The sequence below is a fragment of the Callionymus lyra genome, chromosome 1, assembly GCF_982586985.1.
Source record: "Callionymus lyra chromosome 1, fCalLyr1.hap1.1, whole genome shotgun sequence".
NCBI classification, from domain to species: Eukaryota; Metazoa; Chordata; class Actinopteri; order Syngnathiformes; family Callionymidae; genus Callionymus; species Callionymus lyra.
This window is the reverse complement of record NC_141818.1, coordinates 43607040-43630821: the sequence shown is the minus strand read 5'-3', so window position 1 is coordinate 43630821 and position 23782 is coordinate 43607040. Positions and strand designations below refer to the sequence as shown.

General features: G+C 36.6%; 1 protein-coding gene across 4 annotated transcripts in view; it reads right to left on the bottom strand.

Moving 5' to 3' along the window:
- Positions 1 to 23342, bottom strand: part of sorcs1 (sortilin-related VPS10 domain containing receptor 1) — a 113484-nt gene extending 90142 nt beyond the window's left edge. For all 4 annotated transcript variants that reach the window (XR_015713393.1, XM_087808952.1, XM_087808935.1 and 1 more), the window contains exon 1: positions 22604 to 23342. Coding sequence is in view for 3 of the 4 variants with exons in the window: in XM_087808952.1 (XP_087665078.1) it covers positions 22604 to 23062 (459 nt within the window). In the remaining variant the exon portion in view is untranslated. The remainder of the gene's footprint in view (positions 1 to 22603) is intronic.
- Positions 23343 to 23782: the final 440 nt, after the last annotated feature.

Genomic DNA, 23782 nt, shown 5'->3' with positions numbered 1-23782 from the left:
GACCTCAGAGCCCGAGCTGGGGTGTAAGTCTGGATCAGATCACTGTTGGAAGGTCTGACCATGAATAGATCTGAAAGTAAGAACCAGAATTGTAAAGTTGATCCTGAAAGAAACTGGAAGCCAGTGAAGAGTTTTAAGGATCAGAGAAATGTAAGTTCTTCTACTTGAGCTGGTAAGAATTCTCGCTGCAGAGTTTTGTATTAACTGCAGGCGAGGCAGGTATATACGGCAATTGTCAAAGATGACCTTAAGTTTAAGGTGCTAATAATTAACCCAAGTTACCATCAATGCAGCCAAAGATGTAGACTACTATCCCTAAAATATCATAAGAAATATCATAAGAAATAATCATTTTAACCATCTCAGCCATATGACATTGATGGCATCAAAGTCGAAAGCTTTATGATGCTATAGCTGGCCGTCTCCGAGACGTTTACATGAGTCGACTCAAAAGACTCTGCTAATCCAGAACATGAACTTTCCCTCCACTCTTCTGAAAGAAGATACGAAACAAGTCAACCTTCTAACAATAGAAAAACGTTATACCCCCATGCTGTCAAATTCACCACCCCTCCTCCACGGCCTTCAGATTTAATATTTTGAGGTGCAATTACCCTCGAATCATGACGTGCAGTGACTCTATATCCATAATGTTTTAAAACAATTGCGATGTAAACTAATGGTACTGCACTGTGTATTAATGAATGGCACTGATTTATCCTTATACTGAACACATTTGTGTACTGCTTTTAATTCATTTCTATTTTTCATTTAATTAATGTATTAATCTATAATTTTACATAAATTATCTATTTATGTCATTATTCCTTCTTAATTATTCATTTATTTTAATTCCAAGTGATGTTTCTGGTTTTGTTTTTTTGGATTTTGGCTTCCAGCAGTAAAGAGTCACCTAGCTGTACTCATCCACATGTCAGCCAGTTTCAAAGAACGACAAGTGGGAGATTTGAATGTCATTTTTATGATTAATAAGACAAATGTCCTCAAATGCATGCCAGCTCTAGCCTAATTAATCTGTCATCATTGACAATGTCATACTTAGATAGTTACGATATGATGATTTAATGATTAATTTAACTAATTTCTATATACGATATTTTGTGGGCAGTCCATAAGAACAGATCTGAGGCAGTCTTTGTTTTTTCAAAATCAGAAACTTTAAATTATTGATTTTTAGTCAGACAGAAATATGAGGAAATATACAATAACTTCAATTGTTTATTATTAAAAATCAGGGAAAAGCCTGAACAAACAAAAATGTCTTAAAATGTTTCTTGAAGGAGTCAGTAGATCATCAAACACCGAGATGGTTCCAAAGCTTAGGAGCAACATTCTGGAAGGATTTCTCTCCTCTGGTCCTGAAGCGTGTTCAGGAACCATCAGTAGATTCTGATCCACAGACCTCAGAGCCCGAGCTGGGGTGTAAGTCTGGATCAGATCACTGATGGAAGGTCTGATCATGAATAGATCTGAAAGTAAGAACCAGAATTTTAAAATTGATCCTGTCAAAAACTGAAAGCCAGTGAAGAGATTTAAGGATCAGGAGAGACAGGTACTAAACAGCCTTCTGTCAAATTTGATTGATGACATTGATGACCTTGATGATCCCTCCTTCCCCCATCACCCTATAGCCCCTCCCTCTGGTACCACTAACTGTCAAAATGTTATGGATGATCCCGCCTCCTATGACCCTGCCCCCCTCGCACTAACTGTTACCCTGGAATGTGGACGTTTTTCGAAACTTCAAACTTTTGAGAGTTGTAGTTTTTTGTAAAGAAAAAAATCTCTTAACATTGTATCCTCGTAACACAGCCATCTTCAAACGCAACTTTAAGAGAGAAAGCACAAACGTTTTTTACTGTGAAATATACAAGGTAGTTCAAGCCATGTTGTGTTTAGAGCATCCTTTAAAAATGACTTTGAATTAGATAATGTTTTTACCAAAGTGTTTCTACATGATTTGTACCTAAGTGTTAAACTCTGTGAGTGAAAGTGATGCTGTCTTATAGAGTACAACTCGTGTGTTTATTTTTAAAGGCTGAACAACCAAATAGAAGTTGTGGACTTCTGGAAATAGAACTTCCCAATGTTTTTTTAAAAAAAGGGTTTAAAACAGACGTTCCACCATTTTTATCACCTTCTTTAAATATTGTAACAACTTTTTCCAACTTTTTTATTCACACACAAAAGCATTTGGTTCTCACTCAGGTTACAAACTGAACATAACACAAATCTTGGCATCTAACTATACTGTACACCCAGAGTTCAACTCTGTGTGTTTCTTTTTTAAAGGCCAGAACAACCAAATAGAACTTGTGGACTACTTGTTTAAAAAAAGTGTTTAAAACAGACGCTCCACCATTGTTTTCCAACTTTTTTATTCACACACCTCTTAAAAACTTTTGGTTCACGATACATCATCTACAAATATTAGAAAACACTTAAGTTCAACTGGAAAACTAAAAAAAAAATACCTTGGTGTCACTCTAACAAAAATCTGCACAAATTGTATGATAACAAGTATAAACACACAGACCAAGAAATAAGGAGAGAAATGCAAGGGTGGAAAGTCAAATTATTAGATTTCAGTGACCAAAGAGGCATGTCTCTTCCAAACTTCAAAAAATATTACTTGCTGCACGACTTAGACTCTTGGTATGTTGGTGCGATAGAAACTTCTAATCCAAGTGGAAAAATTTAGAGGGATATATGAAAGTAAGAGAAACCAAAGTTTATTAGGAGTCAGAAAAGGAACAAAAGAACTAGCCAACAAGATGGATACAATGATCAAATTCGGGCTAGAATTATGGTTAAAAAAAAAAAAAAAGAATTAATCTTGAGAAAGGACTCACCCTGATGAAGTGGGTAGCATATGACAAACAATTCACCCCAAACCACCTTGATTTTATATTTAGACAATGAATCAAGTTGGGCATTACATAATTTAATACGGTAATAAAGAATGGCATAATAAGTAAGAAAGTAATTTATATTTATAGAGCGCTTTTCCAGACCAGGGTCATAAAGCTCTCAAACAATCAAAACAATACTCAATAAAATATATACTTTAAAGTTCAAGATAATACTGAGAAAAACACAGGAGTTCCAGAAAATCAAGTAAAAGCCTGAACAAATAAAAATGTCTTAAGATGTTTCTTGAAGGATTCTGTAGACTCCATCAACACGGAGTTCCAAGTATTAAAACAAAAATATTATTATTATAAAGAAACAGGCTTATTTTAGATATTTCAGAGTTGTAGACAACTATAGACGAGAAATAAGCCAATATGCTCATTTAATAGAAAAGGGGGTACTGGGGGCCATGATTGGGGTCATTGAAGATGATGATGAATATAAAGGGTTCTTAGGATACAGACACTTCTGTAACTTTTGCTTCAAAGGTTACGAAAACCACACTCCCATGTCTGTCACTGTTATGTCTGCCAGAAACCCGACTGTGTTATAGATGCTTTGAACCCTGTTGTATGTACAGATTGTCGTAGAACTGGCAGATCACAGACTTGTTTCAAAAAACACAAAGAACAAGGAAGCAATGGTTTCAACAAATGTTATAGAGTCAAAAAATGTGTGGCAGAAGTTGTTACATTTGCATTAAAACGGAAAGGCAACACATTTAAAATGTTTTTCATGCTATGATTGTAACTGTTTTTGGAATTCTAGGTTTTCACATAGTTTATAAATGGTTTATTGTTTTGGGTTTACAAAATAGTGTCAAAACGCTTTTGTCTCTTCTCGTTCAAGATTATATCACTAAAGGCAATCGTAAATATTTCCTTAGTACATTTCAATTTGCTGTGTTCTGTTTATTCTGTTTATGTTGTTTTCTTCTACAAACTCTGACCAAATGTTTCCGGGATTCATTTTTTTTCCACAAGATGTTTTCATTTGTCTAACATTCACATCAAGAAGTTTAGCTCCACTCAAAACTTTTCAGCGCCTGGTCGTCGTTAAAAGCTTATGGTGCTGAAACGAAAAGCAATCGTAAGTCATTGCACTGATAAAGCTGTGAAAACTTTGTAAAAAAGCTTCCAAACTTTGAAGTAAGCTTCCGATTCCTGTTCAAGCTGTTGGATGTAACATTCATGCGCTTCTTCTGAGGATGTTAGTGTAACACGAGTAGTCTCTAACTTCTAGATATCTCAAATAATCCTCTCTCTTTGAGGAATATTTCTGTTTTAATACTTGGAACTCCATGATTATGCCATTCTTTATCACCGTATTAAATGATGTGATGCCCAACTTGATCCATTGTCTAAACTTTTAAGAGAAAGAGGAGCCACGGTAGTAAAGTCATTTTGATTGTCCCTATTCTAGCACTGAAATCTAATAATTTGACTTTCCACCCTTGCATTTTTCTCCTTATTTCTTGGTCTGTGTGTATATACTTGGCATCATATAATTTGTGTTTCGGATCATTTGTTAGAGTGACACCAAGGTATTTCATTTTTTTTTGTGTTGTTTTCCAGTTGAACTTAAATGTTTGTCTAATATTTGTAGATGATGTTTCGTGAACCAAAAGTTTTTAAGAGGTGTGTGAATAAAAAAGTTGAAAAACAATGGTGGAGCGTCTGTTTTAAACACTTTTTTAAAACATTGGAAATTTCTATTTACAGAAGTCCACAAGTTCTATTTGGTTGTTCTGGCCTTTAAAAAGAAACGCACAGAGTTGAACTCTTAGGTACAGATAATTTAGAAACACTATGGTAAAAACATTATACAACTCAAAGTCATTTTTAAAGGATGATCTAAACACAAAATGGCTTGACCTACCTTGTATATTTCACAGTAAAAAACCTTGTGATTCATGAAATTAATACTCTCTTGAGGTTGCGTTCGAAGATGGCTGTGTTACGAGGATAAAATGTTAAGTGATTTTTCAAGGTCATCAATCCTCAATATGTGAACTATGATGAAATGTGAGAAAGACTGTCATGCCCGAAATAAACCATTCATTCATTAATTCATTCATTAATTCACTCAAATTTTGACAGAAGGGTGTTTAGTACCTCTCTCTATCTGGGAATTGTGAGTTCTTCTACTAGAGCGGGTCAGAATTCTGGCTGCAGAGTTCTGTATTAACTGCAGGCGAGACAGATCCTTCTTGTTGAGACACGAAAATAAACTGTTACAATAGTCTAATTGAGAAAACACAAAGCATGGATTATAAACTCTAGATTGTGTTGTGACATAATTTACCCAAGTTTAGAGATTTTTCTCAGTTGAAGGAAACAATTTCTGGTCAATTTTCTGCATTTTTGTGTTGCAAGACAGACAAAGCTTACGCATGTCTTTTTAGACGAAGATGAAGACAGCTGCCCTCCAGCCGCTACATTAGAATGAACAAACATTTTAACCTATAACTCTAAAAAGAACTCCCACCCTTAGTCAACATGAGGGTCAGTCATGTTTCATGTGTATAACTGAAACCACATTTATGTGTGTTTTGTGTGAATGTTGACACAGGTGTGAGAGAGAAGTTTGATGAACCAAGCCAGAGCTTTGTAACTAAATCCAAGAGATAAGCCCATATGATGACTGATGACATATTGTGGTTCATCCTTCAAGAACTTCTCGGACTGAAGGGCACATGTATACTGACTCCACTCTTTGACCTGTGCTGATTAAAAGCGCCTGCACTGATGAAACATCATTAACAAGCCAAACCATCTTCATTAAAAAATGGAATTAATGGCTGACTTCATTAAATACCTATCAAGCAAAACATCACGAAAACTTCATTAGCGTCCTCTTTCAGTGTCAGAGCGATCGACTGGGAGATCCGAGTGAACGACTCGTGGGTCCCGAAGCAGATGGTTCCTTCCATGTTGAAAACACTGACAATAAAAACCTTACTCAGGTGAAGACAAACTTTCTGTCTCTCTGCCCGGCAGTCACAATCCATCAGTTATCACAGGTGAGAGTGGGAGGCTGGAGCAGGGAGAGCTGACGGAGGAACAGCCCGAGGTCGGTGAGTTGTTTGAGTGTTCGACCGATCAGAGTGATCTTGATTCATTTATGAGGTGAGTAGAACACCAGCACGGATCAGTTGGCATCCTCGGCGTCCACCTTAGGTCGTTTTACTTGACAATGGGAAACTGACTTTCATAGACCAACATCTTGGACCCAAAGAACCCAATTTTATGTCAAAAAAAGGAAAAATCTAGCACCAATTAACTGAAAATAGTTGTGACTCACATTCTACAAAATAATAAGTAGAAAAGAATATTCAGACACAGACTTGTTCAGAAATACAGTGACAGAAAATAATAGATATTAAAAAGGCTGTTAGTCAGAAAGAAATACTAAGAGAGAACAAAAAATGCATAAAAATGACCAGAAATTGTTTCCTCCAACTGAGAAAAATCTCCAAACTTGGGTAAATTATTTCACAACACGATCTAGAGCTTAAAAAACATCTTTTCTCAATTAGACTATTGTAACCGTTTATTTCCGTGTCTTAAAAAGAAGGATCTGTCTCGCCTTCAGTTAATACAGACAAAAAATAATACATATTAAAAAGGCTGTAAGTCAAAAAAGAAATAACAAACTAATTTCCCATTTTTTCCACTCAGAAGTAAACTTTCAAAGATATTAAAAAAAATAAACCTTGTTTTTTTATGTTGAATGTTGTTGTGAGACGGACAAAAACAAACTGCTACAGAAGAGAAACCATCCATATATCCAAGTCTGAAGTTAAAGAAGCAAACATACCCTGATAAATCATTTCCTCAACCTTGCGGTGGACTGAAATCAGAGCCTGGATGTGACTCTGAAGGAAACGTCTGTAGCATGACGTCTCTCGGGCATTATTTGACATATTTGTCAAAGTCGGTTGAGACATTGACCCAGTCCTGAAGTTCTGTTGGGACCGTGCAGACGGATTCAGTGAAATATTTAGCAGATTTATGGTGCTACGGTTCAGAAACTAAAAATGAAATGAATATAAGAAAACAATAAGATAGAGTGACTCGGCTGTTTATCTGACCTTGTCTGCTTCTGTCTTTCAACTCTTCAGAACCCAGTCCATCTCTTTATAATTCAACTAATGTGTTGATTTAAGTGTCTCTTTCATTTAAATATTTACACAAGAAAATTATTTTAAGCCCCGCCCACTGAAAACACTTGGTTTTTATCAATCTAAAATATTTTTATAGCCACACCCACTCTGCTGTGATTGGTCAAACATCGATGTTTGTCACTGCATGTCACCAGTCAAGGAAGTCTCCACCTCCAAGGGATTTGTTGTATAAGCAAAGCGAGTCGTGATTAAAGCTCGCTGGAGGAGGAATGAAGCCATTAAAACATCATAATGGACTCCGCTCTCATAACCTCTCGTTTTCCCAGATTTCAGATGTACTTAATAAAGTAATAAGTTCAAATCATAGTCATGATGAGAGACTGCATCTTGGAGAGGAAGACTTCAAAATTTGAAACACGTGAGTTAGTCAATATTCACATTAGTAACCCTTTAAATGTGTAAAAAACCTATTTATAAAAACCTATCACAAGTTTTTTTAAATTAAGATTAAAACACCTAAAACAAATTAAAACTGATAACAAAAAATAAACACTGGCCTGTAAGAATGTAAAAAGAAGATTAAAAACCAAAAAAATAAACAAATTCCACTTTTAAAAATAAACTGAAAAATAATTGAATCAACACAATGATTATAAACTTTAAATAATGCTAAACCGAAATAAAAACATATATAAAATGAAAAATGATACAATAGAATAAGACATTAAAAAAAAAAAAAAAAAAAAAAAAAAAAAAGATGAAATAATTTGAATCTTTAACTTAACTAATGCTTAAATATCTGGGTGCAAATGTATATAAAAAGTAAGATTCGAAAAATTAAGAAAATGGATTTATGTTGTATTGTAAAAAATGCATTATCATATGTGATAATCCTTCAACCAACGAGGGATATTAAACAAAAAAGGAAAAGAACAAAGGCTTGTTATTTCCTTGCTTAAATGGACCTGATTGTGGCGTTGACAGTCCCGCATGTGGCCCCCTGTCCGTACTTTTACAGTTGTTCTTGTCTCTGAAAAATCCAAGTTTCAACAAAGAATAGGATGAGGTGGCGTCAAAGGAAACGTTAAGGTTAGACTCTCTTCACACAGTTCAAACACTGCTTCTGAATTCCTCGCAGACAAAAGCATAAATAATGAAGCCCTTCTTTAAACACGTGGACTTTATGAATATCTCAATATAGAGAGTGGTCGCGTCAACGTTGTCCTCATGCATCCAAAGTGATGATGAGGATTGGACTCCAGGAGGAAACAGACAACAACAGAACAACAGCATGATTTCTGGCAATTATGCAAAGTGATATAATTCTCTATTGTGTGCAGCGCTCTGATAAAACAAGCCGCAGACGTCTAATGAGAATTACAAATTCATATCAAAGCATCTCGTTAGTCAAGGCTGTGATTTATGAAAGATGTCGCTCTGAGGGCGGCGGTGATTATTTCCTCTGATTCTCTTTCTTTAAACACACAGAGTTTGATAGTTTATTCGCTGCGTTTACAGAAGTCACCGTCAGACTCCGGTATAGTCGTGTCACTATGTATACACTATATATTAAACTGATACTTTACCCAAAATTCAAACTTCCCTCATTTTCTGCTCACCCTGATGTCGACTAAGGGTGGGGATTATTTTTGATATTATTTTTATATGTATTTTTTGTGTTCCTTTTTGGAGTTATAGGCAAAAATATTTGCTCACCTTAATGTCGCGACTAGAGCTCAATTGTCTTCATCTTCGTCAAAAAGACACTCAAAAACAGCCAAATACCTCCAAACTGTTCGTTATGTATTTTAAGGTTGTTTGTGGCAGAATTGTAACAGTTAAACAAGATTAACAGGCAATACAGACAGGAAGTACGTGTAGATATCATGAGACAATTAGACTGAGAAAAAATAATCCCAACTAGTCGACATGAGAGTTACTAGAAAATGAATTTTGGGTGAACTATCACTTCAAGGTGTAGATAATGACCAATAAAACTTGTTCTTTAATATTGAAGAGACATGGAGTTGACGCTTATTACTTCCAGGAGGTCACAAGAAGTTCACGTTAGTTTACATAATTTAAGATGCGTCTGCTGACTTGACCTGCTTGGTCAAGTCACTCTCTCCACCCATCTCCTCTGCTAGCTACATTTAGTTGAATTTCTCCTCAAGTCAATTTGAACTAAAATGCCATGTTGACCTCATGCAACAATAGTGTGTCATTTTGGAGCTGATAAGTTTTCACTCAGTCATTCTTGCTGCTTTCTAATTGGTTCACATTTTATTGTTTAGAAATATTGTTTAGAAATACCTTTTTTTGTTGTACGTTCTTCTGTGTAAAATAGAGCAACAACTGTATTATGATTAAAAATATATGATAAGATTTGTTTTCCAAAACTTAAATCCCCCAAAATTAGGCTGAAAACCAAAACCTGAAACTATTTAACACTATCTTTTAAATAATTGTTTGTATACATGCATAAAATCTGCTCCACATCTGTATCGTCAGTTTAAGAAGAGCAGAAATAAAACCTGATATTAACAACCGAAATTTCAAAAAGGACTGACTGACAGGGTTGAAATTGGGCCACGACTCGTTAGTCAAGTTCATGGGTTTGATCAGCGAGGCAGCTCAAGCGCTGAAGGCTACAACATCTTCATGTCTGGAGTTTGTGAGCAGCAACAGCAACTGTCAGAGGCACGCTAGGAACGTCAAACTGTCTGCAGCAGGAAAACAGCCGACAGCCCCCCGAAATAAGAACGCAGCTGAGCAACTGTAGCTGATAATGGAGATGAATGAAACTTAGAGAACAGTTTTCCGTTTAAACTGGACGGGAAAAAAAACCCTCAGGAGTGCCCGGAGTAAACCCCCGCAACACGGGGAGAACATTCAAACTCCACACAGAAATTTCACAAATTGCCTCCTCCTGACCTGGAAGTGAACCTGCAACCTTCATGCTGTGAGGCGATTGCGCTAAACATTTCTCCCCCATTCACTTTTCTATTTTGTTTAAAAAACGGTTCACACCAATATCATACAAAAAAATAATACATTTAAACGAAAGCTTTCATATATCCACTTTGAATACCAATCACAATTATTATACATTTAGTTAAGACTACTTTTATTTTTTGGCCACAGTATCTTTTTCTCATTTTTAAGAATAGAATAGAATAGAAAACGTTTATTCATCCCCAGAGGGGAAACACACTTTTACAACAGCAGCAGCAGGACAATGAAAATAAAGTGCATGGAAAAAAAGAAATAGTAAAAGAGATAATAAAATAAAAAATAAAATAAAACGATCTTAAAAATATACAAATTATTTACAGTATTAGAAAATTAGCACTATTAACAGAATAAAATAAAGTAAAATAAAAAATAAAATAAAATAAAATAAAATAAAATAAAATAAAATAAAAACACACAAGAAGAAAAACACACTACGGATTAGCATCAGGATATTTAAAGTAGAGAGTTAAATATCCTGACACCAGTTGGGATGAAGGACCTTCAAGAAACGCAAAAGCTGAATTGTTGCAGACAGAAACATACAAGATTCTTCATGAATTTCCAGTTTCACTTCAAATCTACTTTAGTTCCTCCCTTGTGTGGAATCAGACATGATGGAAATTGCTGTGGGTGGGAAAGAGAAGCCAGTTCAAGTCGTCGCTACTGAAAACTTCACAACCCAGCAAGGTTCCAGAAGCCGAGCAGCAAATATCAAGAGGGAATCTCATTAGGCACAGAGCACTGCGACGGAGTTAAGGGCAGAGAAGAAACTAAAGCTCACCTTGATGCTCCTCTATGGCACAGGATCAGTCGTGAGAAGAAATGTTCTGGCTATGAAAAAAGGAAACGTGGAAAGTGCAGGAGGCAGCAAAACGTTGTATCCCTTCAGTGGAAACTATAGCGAAGCAAAAGCTAAAAATTGAGAACCGACTGAAAAAAATAGAGCTGAAACGTTGAAATGTTGGACTGTTGTGAAAACTAGAAAACTATCACTGGTGTCAGTTACAAGTTATTGAGACCAGGCGTCAAAGTTCATATGTATCAAGGATGAAAAGATCATGGAAACGTACAGACTTCCCGACAAGTTTGATGTTTGTCGTTCCATGAATGGATATTAAATGATTCACAAACGTCTTCATATATATTCACGCAACATGATCACATGTTTTTATCAGCTATTTCACACAATTCAGAAAAGAAATGGTAAGGAATTATAAGCTTGTTTTTTATCATTTAACGAACAAATTGACCCACGTCTGGTCGCTTCAAGTCTTATTTACAAAAGTCACAGAAGTTACAAAAGTCACAGAAGTTACAACATCACGTCAGCGCGTTAAAACTCAAGCTGCAGGTTCAAATGAAAGCAGCTTCCCAAAAAATGGCAGAAAAGTTAAAAAATTAACAAATATAAACTGTTAATCCAGTTAAAATGTTTTCATTTTGTTTTTCACGATCAGGTCCTGGTTCATTTAAATATGATTGACATATGCAAAAGAGGGCGTGGAAAGGGATGAACACGTTCGCGATTAACTCCACGTTGAATTGCATGAACAAAGGAAAAGTGCTTGGATTAGTGTCGCGCACAGATTCAAACATTTGAATATTTCTGTGCACCATTTTCTGGGTTTAAGTGTTTTAGTAGGAAATCCATGAACTTCTTTGTACATACGGCCCCACTAGCTAACATGCTAGCTAGCATAGTAAGACCGCCGTTCATTGGCTATATAAATATATATATATATATATATATATATTTTCCTTTGGTTCATTTTTAAATTACTATTTTTTAAATCGTGAACTTATTTGGCCCTTTATTAAACATATTTTACGAGAGTTAGTATCCATTTTTACTCCACTAAAGTTTATAAAGGTCTGTGCTCACTTTGGAAGTGTGAGTTTTGGAGTCAATCAAAAATCAAAACAGTCACCGTGAAGTACTGCTCCCTCCAACAGCATCAAAACTAACAGGGAAGAAAAAATCCCTTAATTTTGGCACAATTTTTTCATGGATGCATGGAGCGACAGTGAATTGTCTAACTCTGTTAAATAATTAAATCCAACGGTTTCTGCCGCCCACACCTGCACCACAATATTGCCACGGTTACGTAAGCAAGAAGGATGCAGGTTGTCGAACAGATCTGTTGTTGTTCCTGCGGCTCCTGACGTCAACCTGATTCAGTCAAATGTCTGACAGCAGCGAGTGAACAAAGTTTCTCCCTTATGACTGCAGCACTGTCCCTCACTTCACTTTAAATGACATCCTTAAGGTTTCTGCTCCGTCTGCTGCTCAAGTAACACCAGGAAACTGTGCTTTGTTTCTGCTACTTTTAAAAGGTGATCTTTTTATGAAAAAGTTATTTGTTGATATTTAGCTTGATTTAAAAAATAATTAGAAATAATACACATGCTTAGAAACTATGATTAAAAGGAAAAAAAAAAAGTTAAAATAATAATCGACAAGACAAATATCTCTCTTTAATACAATTATATACTGAATGTATACTTTGAATACATAAAAACATTAAATTTCAATTCTAATTTTGATTCCATGTGTCGTACAACTAAATATATTAAAGAAATACATTCAGCCACCAGATAAGAAAAATGATAAAAAACTAAAAATCAACTATGACAGGTAAAATAAATCAATACAATTCATTAAATAATTGTGAATTTTATGGCGTCAGGTTTAATTTCTTTTTCATTTTCTCTACTGTGACTTCATTTAGGTAACTTAACGTCTCTCAACAGGAAGTAGATTATACGTAATAAATAATTACTACAATGAAAGCAAATGAATCAAAGAAACCATAGAAAAAAAAAATACGAATGAACATTTTGTTTCCTCACAAGCTCTTAGATCCACCATCTAAAACAGCGAAGCCACCAATGACTCACGGCTGCAGCGGCTACAAACTATTCTATCCTTCATCTGTGGTTTTCTGCGGTGCTTCTGCTTCGCTCAGCGTTCCGATCTACAGTAAATCATCTGAGGATCGACACCTCGTCAGGATTTACGGACAGTCGGGTGACTTTGGATCCCGAATTCCTCCCTTGATTGATGTCCGACGTGTTCAACAGGAAACCTCTGGGGGGCGTCGCTCCATCTTTCCAGAACCTCCCCTCGAACGCTCCTGTACGCCCTGGGCTCAAGGAAAGAGCTTTGACTTTCCTCCATTTGTGCACAGAACCTTGACTTGGTCAGGTCCACTATTCTTGGATGCTCAAAGGCTTTAAGGAGGTCAAAGGTTATCAGGCCTCCAACTTCCTTTGCAGCTTAGGGTTGTTATTGTTGGTAGTAAAGTGTTTTTTCGTGAAACTTTCGTAGTAACAACTAGGGCTGTGTATTTGCAAAAATCTGGCGTTTCGATACGTATCCAGATACATCTGTGATGGTAGGATATATTGCGATGCTGTAGGAACAACGATATATTCTTTCTTTTAAAGAATTGAACTGTACAAAAATCATCTTAGCATAGTCAACATTCAATGCTTTTACATCCCCAAGATCGTAACGTCTTCTTTGGCTCTTACAACAAAGAAATGAGCGTATCTTTCTCTAACTAAACATGTAATTGTTCATTAAAACATAGAATGGTTGTCTTTTATCTACACACTATTGAAATATAAGCCATTAAACAACTATGTTCTTTTTTGGTACCTATATATATAATACCTATACAGTGTTATTAAATAGTGAAACAGTATCGGGGGAAGAAATATTGTGATATATCATTATATCAATATTTTCCTACGTGCAGTGATTATACGACCACTGTGGATATTATTGCCATTAATGCAAGTCTTCCTATTAGGAGTACTTTAATGAATACAGCCAGCACAATAACTGTGACTTCTTTAAAAAATAAAATAAAATAAAATAAATCTAATACTGTATACGTACTGATGTGAGTGCATTGCTTCAATGGTACATCCAAAAGAAAGGACTAAAATAACGTCCCAACTGTTTCTGCAGTAAAAATGATGAAGTAAGTCAAGTATTGTGCTGCAAAAACTAGAGGCGCTCTCTCTTGTAATTGTTTCTCAATGAACTTTTAAAAGCTGCAAATGTCCTCCTGGTGAAATCCGCCTCCTAGCTTCTGCATCAACACCGAGGCTACGCTGTGACAGCTGACGTGGCCTTGAAGTCCCTGACACGAGCCGTCGTCGCGATCAAAGCCTCATCCCAGAGATGCGCCGTAATTCGCAGGAGGAAGTAAATGTGTTCCGACGCAAGCATATGCGTCAGGTACTGTATCTCCAGATGTCTTCATCTGTCCTTGATGTGCATCTTCAAGGGAGCTGGGAACACAGATGGGGTCTGCCGAAAGAAGGGGATGATTTTCTGTTGTTGTCTTTTTTTTTCATTCCTGGATCCTTAAACACATGGGTCCTAATCGCTCCAGGCAGGGGGCGAGTGAGGATGTTGTGCACAACAATGGTTTTAAGAAGGCTCAAATATTTATATTTATACTTTTTATATATACATTCACTCTGCTGTGTTTTTTAACGGTTGCCAAGCAACGGAATTTGGTTTTCTGTGCAATGACAATAAAAGAAAGTCTAAAGTCTTAAGTCTATTGGAGACGTTTGAGATTGGTATGTGTTCATTTGTAGCAGAATCAGATGGCATTAAGATTGAAGACAAAACAGTTGCAGTTAAAGTGATAAATTTCCCAAACTTCACTCACTTTCTACTCGACCTCATGTCAAATAAAAGTTGGGAATATTTTCAGACTAGTCTAGGAGTTATAGGAAACAATGTAAATCAATTTTAATAAGGAGTCCAGGGACAAACTTCCTCCAAAAAAACATCCAAATACCTCCATAATGCACGTCTGTAAAGTCCATCTTGAATTGAAGCCTCGACGAGAATTGTTCCAGAAATATTTAACAAAGTCTATTTTCCGCTTGTTTGTGGCAGACGTTTGAAGACTAACAGCAACGTTAAGCGTAAGTACTGCAGGTAAATATTTAGAGCGCTTCCACAGTGCGTACATTCTACTGTCTACACTAGAAGCGCTTCCAAAGTTATTCCCTGAGCTACATTAAAATGAACACACATTTTTGTCTATAACTCTGAAAAGGAACAGATTACTCTGAAAATAATGAGTGTAAATCGAAAAAGGAACAAAGTTTGAATTTGGAGAACTATCAGTTTAAGGATAGTTTATTAAAGTGGTTAAACTAGTCACTGAAAACAACCACAACCACTCTGCAGTGATTGGTCAAATATCAACATCAATCCAGGAAGCTTTCACCTCGTCGTATAAACGACTTCAAACCATAGCTCATGATGAGAGACTTACTGCAACTTGGAGAGGAAGATTTCAACATTTGAAACATCAGGGAAGTTGACCCTCAAGTCAAATCGTTGAAGAAAGAACTGAAACAATCGACATATTTTCCTCTCACTGGTGAAGTGAACTCTCAACAGTCGCTGACAGAGCAAAAATGGAGAACTCCTCGGACATCCCAGAGAAACCACTGACGAATCTGACAACCCAATATGTTCGTTCCCTCTAGCTTGTCACTCCAACATATACAACACTGATTCAGCTTCTTCTTGAGGTCTAAACAGAAGCGTTCATATTGTCTAGGGACATATCTGGTAAGATTTTCAACTACAAATGTGTCAAACACCCTGGTGCACAATTTGGTTTCAGTTTACAGATAAAGACTGGAATAAAAGTAGTTGGGTTGAGCCACTCCTACTTCCCGATTGCACAGATGTGACACTGATGATAATGACGATCATCAATCCATAATGGCTGCGGGAGTAAAAGAAAAAAAGACCAAACAGGTTTATTAAAGCTATTTTCTGTAGTGCCATGTTAGGTCACTGTGCTCACAAAGCCAGGAAGTGCGTGGGCTGCCAAAAAGAATAGAGAAAAAAGGGATGGAGAGTGAAGAGCACGAGTGGGCAACTACAGATTTCTCCTCTTCTTTGAAACAAACACGGAGAAGAAAGTGTTGCTCATCACCCGCTGTCTCTCCTCAATAATACGGGCGTTTCAAGTTCGCTCAATGAACTGACCTGGTCAGCTCTTTAGCTCATGAAGGTCTGAAGAGAAGAATGGAAGGTCTTCTCTTCTGTCCTAGCAGGCCACTCGAGGATTCAATTTGTCACACAAAAGCGCAATTCTCTCCTCAACCAGCGGGTGACGTGGAGGCGGATCAAGAGAGAAAATATACTTGCGTTATCACAAATCCCTTCTTTAATGTCAGCCCTAAAAACTCTGCTGGTCACAGATCCACGCGTCCTTCTCAAGGAGGAACTTCACGCCAAAGTGAATTTTACCGGAGAGGAATACAGTATCAAAGTTTGAGCCTTCAACCCGAGCTCAAGAAGAGATGACTGTGAGTGTAAGGACCGAACTTCCAAACTAGATACAATATTTTCAGGGAGGCAACACGTCGCCCGAGCTGCAACAAATCATTTTTCAATCCCCGTTGGACGCCAACAACCATATTCTCCTTTGCCGACTCACCACAGATCTCATCTCTGCATATTTGAATCAGAGAGTCTCGGTCGACTCCGTCTCTGGCGAGTAACTCGACTGCTTCACGCATCAGTGGAGTTCTGGGGTGTTCGTTGAAATATCAAGCGGGCACTTTTAATGCTGTTCCAAGTCCTCGTAAATGATTCTCCGTTTGGTTCTGAGTCAAATTGTAATTTATATGTTTATAAGAAGGAAACAACGCAGTTTCTTTTGAGTCTCACACTTAGTTAGACTTGGATCACTCACTTGGATCTGAGGACTTTTCAGGTTAAAGACAAAACCAATCAGAAGCTAATTAAATAATATATTTAGTATAGTTTTTATACATTATAAGTATTTTTTATATAATAAATAAAAGGTTGAAATGTGTGTATTTTTGCGTGAAAACAAATCATTATTACCTCAAACTAAATCCAAATATGTACACCAGGGGCCGATGTTCCTTTTCCCTTCTCTGATAAGGCAGGGGTCAGTTTGTAAGAGAAACTGTGACAATCGCAGGGAGCGAAACGTACAATTTTTTTGTTTATCAGATTGTCCCACAAATTCTTTCAGGGTTATTCCCAGAAAAAAAAGTAAAGAAAGAAATAATAACACCATTCATGAAATCAATAATGATCAAATAACCCTCTCAGGATTCTTCACAGAAGAAAACTCAGAAACATACAATAACACTATAAACAATAGCCAAAAAGGGTCTACTTTGAAGGATATCAAATTTTAGGGTCTAAAGTTTTGATATCATTCAATCGTCTTAGAGAGCAACAAAACATAGGTAGGTACAGAATATAACAAAAATACATACCTTGATTTGTATTTAGCTACTCTAAAAAATAATTTCACCCATAAAAACGGAGGGTACTATGTTTTTGCCAGGCACTGTATATGAAAAAAACTTTTAAATGCGTCCCCCTCCATATGGAGGTTGGACTCATTGGGACCATTAATGTACACTATAATAATTGCGAGAGAGAATATAAATTGAATATAAATCAATAATTGTAAAACGAATTAAAGTCTCTTTAAAGACGTTTTGTGAAATATTCCCAGGTATATGTATTTTAATTGATATAACCATCCTTAATATTAAGCAATAACTCATAAAACCCATATTTTTGCTTGTTCTGACTAATATTAGTATTCAATAACAATAAATGATGACGATCACGAATACAATTTACATTTCTGCTTCAGGTCAGATACTCATCAAGGTCCTCATCTATATAGGGTTAAGTTCAATTGAGCTGCAAATCTCTAATCATCATCACATTTAGTTTAGTCAATTTTCAACGAAATGAAGAATCGCTTAGATTTACAGTTATTCCTTTGTATTTTGGAGGCTGAAAATATTTTATATTTATATTTCTTTAATCCAAAAAAATTCAAATAAAACGTTTTCCTTGAAAACATTTCAAATTAATAAATTAATCAAATTATTTCCAACAAGTTAATGATCCAAAAAGTGCTTAAAAAGATCACTTCACCTGCTATTTAAATATACATTTGAAAATAAAAATACTTAGGACTGATAGTACAAAGAAATGTGTGTAGATAATAGTAACAAACCAACTGAACATGAAGACAAACAAACACAGCTCCATGAATCACTGTACAACATGTGACATTTGAAGATTCATCCTCGTGGGACGAGCAGAAAGAAAGCAGGTGTCTTGGGTGTTTTCTGCAGCTGATGGTGAGGAAACAGTGCCTAGTGGAGCGAGAATACGTCGTCCTGCCTGAACACCAGCAGCCTCACCCGGAGGACGCTCAGCTTCTGCAGTGGTTCCACAGAGGGTCTGCGTGTTTGTGTGTTGCCTCTCTAACTAGCCGAGAACCTGCGTGAACGAGGGTCCCTAATAGTCCGCCCGTGGCATGGAGTGAATTCATTGATGTCTACGACTCCAGTGCAAATGTTGCTCTTATTCATTGATATTCATACTATGTGACGTCAAGCCAGAAATTAGTTTCCATACAGCATCTGTCCATCAAGCTCTTGTAATGAGACGGCTAAAAAACCTACAAAGATAACATTCACTTTCAATGTCACTTCCAACACTTTGTCAGGATTTCTGGACTTTTATCCTTCAATTCACTCAGTGCTGTTGAATTAAATGTGCAAATTAAGACTCTGGAGATAAAAGAAAATACAGATACCAAGCAAGTGTGAGTGTGTTTAATAATTTAGCATGGTACATGTTTACAATTTCAAAACAACTTGTTTCGCAATTTGAAACTATATTTGTGTTACAAACACAAACTGGTGTGGATATGACACGTACTGGATTAAATCTCACATAACCACACCCACTACTGCTGTGATTGGTCAAAGATCAAGGATTGTCAACGCTCGTCATCAATCCTGAAAAGTCTCTTCCTCTAAGGGACTTGTTGTATAAACAAAGGGCATGATTACAGCTGGCTAGCGGAGGAGTGAAGCCATTATTACCTCATAATGGACTCCATTCTCGTAATTCTCATTCGCGGTATTTTGTGTGAACAAGTCCTAGACTATGTTTTTTTTTTTATTCAATCAAAACGTTTTGCTTCAAGAAAAAAATGTTACCTTGAAAAAAAAAATCAGTTTAAAAATAAGATGCTTCAATTAAAAAAAAGTTACCTTAAAAAAATATATTCTATTGAAAAAATTGAGGTCAATCAAAAAAACAAGTTTTCAATCAAAAAAAGTTTCTTAAAAAAAAAAGTTTACTTTACTTTACTATTACTTCAACTGTTTTATTGAATTGAAACAAATGTTATGTGGCCATGTTATGGTTAGGAAGTTTGTGTCCTAAATATTCAATCCAAAATTAAGTTGATTCAACCAACAAAAGTTTTTGTTTTAATTGAAGTGGAAAAAGTTGGGCGTGTGTTCTTCCCCATTGGTCAGACATGTTTGAGAGACAAGTGGCTAATCAGCTGTTATCTAAACATCAGCAAAGATTAGACATATTCAAGTAAAAAATAGTCACATCCTATTTTCCATCACAATCTGGACCAACTTCTCTTATTTAAACGTTTGTTTTGGTCATCGTACGTTTTATATTATTTTAATTAAAACGTAACTAAGCTAGCACAATAGCTACGTTGCAGAGTAAACGTCACTAATCGTTAGAAGCAAACAACTTTGTTCATTTTAAGACGAAATATACGTTGAAAACTTAAACAGTCTGCTAGCACGTCAGTGCATCGCTGAGGTCTGAAGTAAAACTCTCCACATTCCTCCTGCGAGGGAACAATCGGGTTCTTCATTAAAGGAAGGCGTGCCAGTGCTCATAGACGTCCACACAACACAAGTGGCTTTTTGTAGTTTAAGAACTTTCCATGACTCCAGCGAAGGAATCTAATGGAAATGAATGAAAACCTCACAAATGCTAGGCTACAAAAAAGAGGAGGTTTTTTTTTTAGAAAGGTCAAACCGAGTGAATTCGGGGTTCAATTTTCGAATCAGTAAATAGTGAATTCATTGTCTATTCTGCTGCTCATCTCTGGCAGACCTTGAATCCGTTTCCGATTAGGTAACTCACTCTCACCACTTGATAACGTGAATTGGTTTCTCTCTCTAGATCGGGATGACCTCCATACCGAGCAACGACCCAGATGCTTGCTGTTTAAAAAAAAAAAAAAAGTGGTCGTCTGCCTCCTCGACACTTTACTGGCTGTTTATTTACCAGCAGCCAAACTACATATTTAATGCAGAAGCTCTTCCACGCCTCCGATAGCTTGTTTACAAGGACTGAAAGAATAAGGGCAAAATTGTTTCATAGTCGAGCACGTCAGGATCAAGTGTTTATTCCCAGTTTTAACATGTTTACTTGTTTGTTAAACACGGTATTTTGTGTGAACAAGTCCTAAACTACAGATTTATAATCATTTCTCGTACCATCAACAAGAGAGTCAGACTCGGGTCACATCTGGGCGAGTACTAGACATATGGTTGCAAGAAAACAACCCACTTGTTAACCCGCATGCCGGATGCCCCCCCCCCCCCCCACATTAAGTCTGACTAATACCAAAGACACATATTTAATTTTTTTTCCATAACAAGTACGTGACAAAATGAGAACATTTTTTTATTTCATCCATTTTTTTGAGATGCTAAAAAAAAAATCTAGACCGTGTGTTCTTTGTTATATTCTACACTTAACTACATACTTTTGATCTCAAAGATCTAGCTTGAAGTATATCAAAATGTTAGGGCCTAAATTTTTTATGAAAAATTTCTGACTTTTTTCTATCAAGAACTTCTTGGAAAACAATACATGTTTACGGAAAAGTTTAGGGACGCCTGATTTAAAGCCGATATAAAGTGCTGATTCCTTGGGATTTAAATTCAAGACCAATATGTCCCTTTTCTTTGTCTCCATCGTTCTTGGACCAAGTGTCCAAACCAACCTTATTTGACCTGACTTTGTCTCACAAACTTTTTAACATCAGTTCTCTGATCTACTTATTTCCGAAGCTGGTCTTTGTGGTCTCACCCAATAAAAACCTCGGTATCTTCATCTTTGACTCTTCTAACCCTGCTTTATGTCTTTGTGTCTGAGCTATTGTCTCGTCAAATCTTTGTTAAACTTTCCTTCAGATTGACTCATTCGCTTTGAAATAATTACTGTTGTTACTTTAGCCAGTGGACAGGAAATAAATCTGTATTTTAATTCATTTTGAGATTGTTGCTTTAGACTTCAATTATCATGACGAGCATCGAAACGGAAACCAACACAAGGGTGTTTTTCCTCTCCATTTAATAGGTAAATAGCAGATTTTAAATCATCGTCCAGGACATGTCATTACCCAGCACCAGCTTCAATACTTCAATATCCACCTACGACTTCAGAGAATTGGCAACTCAGCTTGAATATATATAGATACTGTATCTTCATTAATTAAAAAAAAAATCACAACTAGTAGAACTTTTTTTTTTTAAATGAACCATTTCTATACTCTCTTAGTTCTCCAAGGATCAGAGACACATGCAACCAAAAGACCACATAAGGCCCCCATGCCCGACATTGCCTTCATATGGCTCAGAAGAACCAGATGTGGGCAAAGTCATCATTTCATAACAGAACTAATAAACAATCTGGTCGACGTATGATAAGGTCCAAAAATAAATCAGTGAAGATCAACCTCAGAAAATACATATTTTCTGAAAGCAAACAACAAAGAGAACAACACAAACTTCTCAAATATCCTGAATAAATCACAACACAATCAATAACCCAACTTTGAAAAATATATATATATATATTCATTAAATAATAAAATTACATTGGTAAAAAGAAAATGTTTTTAAAAATTGATATAGATATTTAATTTCGTTTTTTTTTTTTTTTTTAATCTTTCAAGAGTTTATGTTTTTTTTCATTCTGCACTTATTACGCCACTGGCAACACGCCTGATTCTGATTATATACACATTTTGATTTATATTTATGATAACTGTCAAAATGATATCATACATTCGAGTGAAATTAAAACATTTTCTTTCATGAGCATTAATACAACTATTAATTGAATGTGTACGGATAAGAATTTTACCATTTAGCGTTTTAATATTTATCTTTATTAAATACGTTTTTGTGTATTTACGCGTTTAAGATTCGCAGTTTTATTCGCCAGTACATGGTATACACACGTGGAATTTTTCGTGGTTGAGATATTTGTACCTAATATGTATTCAATTAGAGACATGTTTAATGTATTGTATGTTATTAATCGAAAATAAATATCGGTGTTTAAATTTCTTATATTTTTCATTGTCCGGTAAGACAGTTTGAAAGTTCGGTGTAAACCTGTTTTTGGGGTTCATTCGTCATTTATTTGTTCAATCCCTCTGTTTTTTAAAGATAAAGTGATAAAGTGTGTTCATTGGCAGAACGCAAGAATGTTTAAAAGTGTGTTTTCTCTCAACACACACACACACACACACCCCAGGTCTGTGCGCGCACCTGATGCCAAACGTTCTCGCGCTTCCGTCCCCCGGTGTCTCACATATGGCACAAGATCGAACCAAACGGATCACTCACGCTGCTGTTCTGTCCGGACCAGTGGACCATGGCCTGGTTATGGGATGAATCCCCGGTCAGTGCGAACATGGTGCTGTTAAGTTTCTGCTCGTCTGCCTTCGAACCGGTTGCTCTTCGCTCCTCGGAGTTCCAGCGCAGCTCCGAGCGCTTCTCTCTGCGTCCAGCCGGACCAGAACCGACACCATCCAGCCCAGTGACGGGATCAACTTTCACATCTGTAAACTTCTTGTGGATTCCAGAATTCCGCCGTGGTTCCGCCCGATCTCTGGCGCATTTGGAATCGGTGCAGCGAGTCTCCACGGACCGAACCCCACGACCCAGAACTTCCCCCTCCACGGCCACCAGAACTCCCTTTTTAATCCCTCTCTGGCAGGACCTGCAGGTGATCTCAGCCGTGGAGCTCTGGCAGGAACAGAGCAGGAGGAAAAAGGCGAACCAGGACGCACGGTGCCACTCCATGGCTGCGGACAGAACACGAGAAACGCTCCACAGAACTGCTCTTCTTCGAGATGGTCTCGGATGGTCGTGCTCAAGTGCGCTGCTGTGAACAAAGTGCGTCTGAGCCTATAAGTGGTCCAAGTTGCAGGATCTGTTCCCATCTGGGGGAGGAGCTGACAAAGCTTCCACGCCAGAGATGGAGGATCATTTTGACTCTCTCGTGTCTGACCTGCTCGATCGGAACCGCCCGCTCGCTTGTGACTGGCGTTTTTTTTTGTTTTTTTTAACACTGTTGCTTCTTCATTAAATAAAATCCAAAATATCCTTTCCGTCTCAATGCCTGGAAGCAGAACTTTAAGACGTTTGTTGGAGAACAAGAAAAAATGACTAAACTTAAGTTTCGAGTTATAAGTGGGTTTAAATATTTACTGGAAATATAACACAAAATTCAAGCTTCACTCATTGTCTATGTCGACTAAGAGTTGGGATTCTTTTCAGAGTAATTCAATTCAATTCAATTTTTTATTTATTTAAAGTGTCTTATCATAACAAAGTTATCTTAAGACACTTGAGTACAGTTGAAGTAAGACTATAGTTGATTAAGGAAAAACAGATCCCAGCAATTCAACAATGAGCAAGAAGCGAAACACTGTGCAGTGAGCTATGGTGAGGAAAAACTTCCTTTTAGAAGGCAGAAACCTCTGATTTTGTAATCTATTCTTTTAAGAGTAAAAGGCAAAA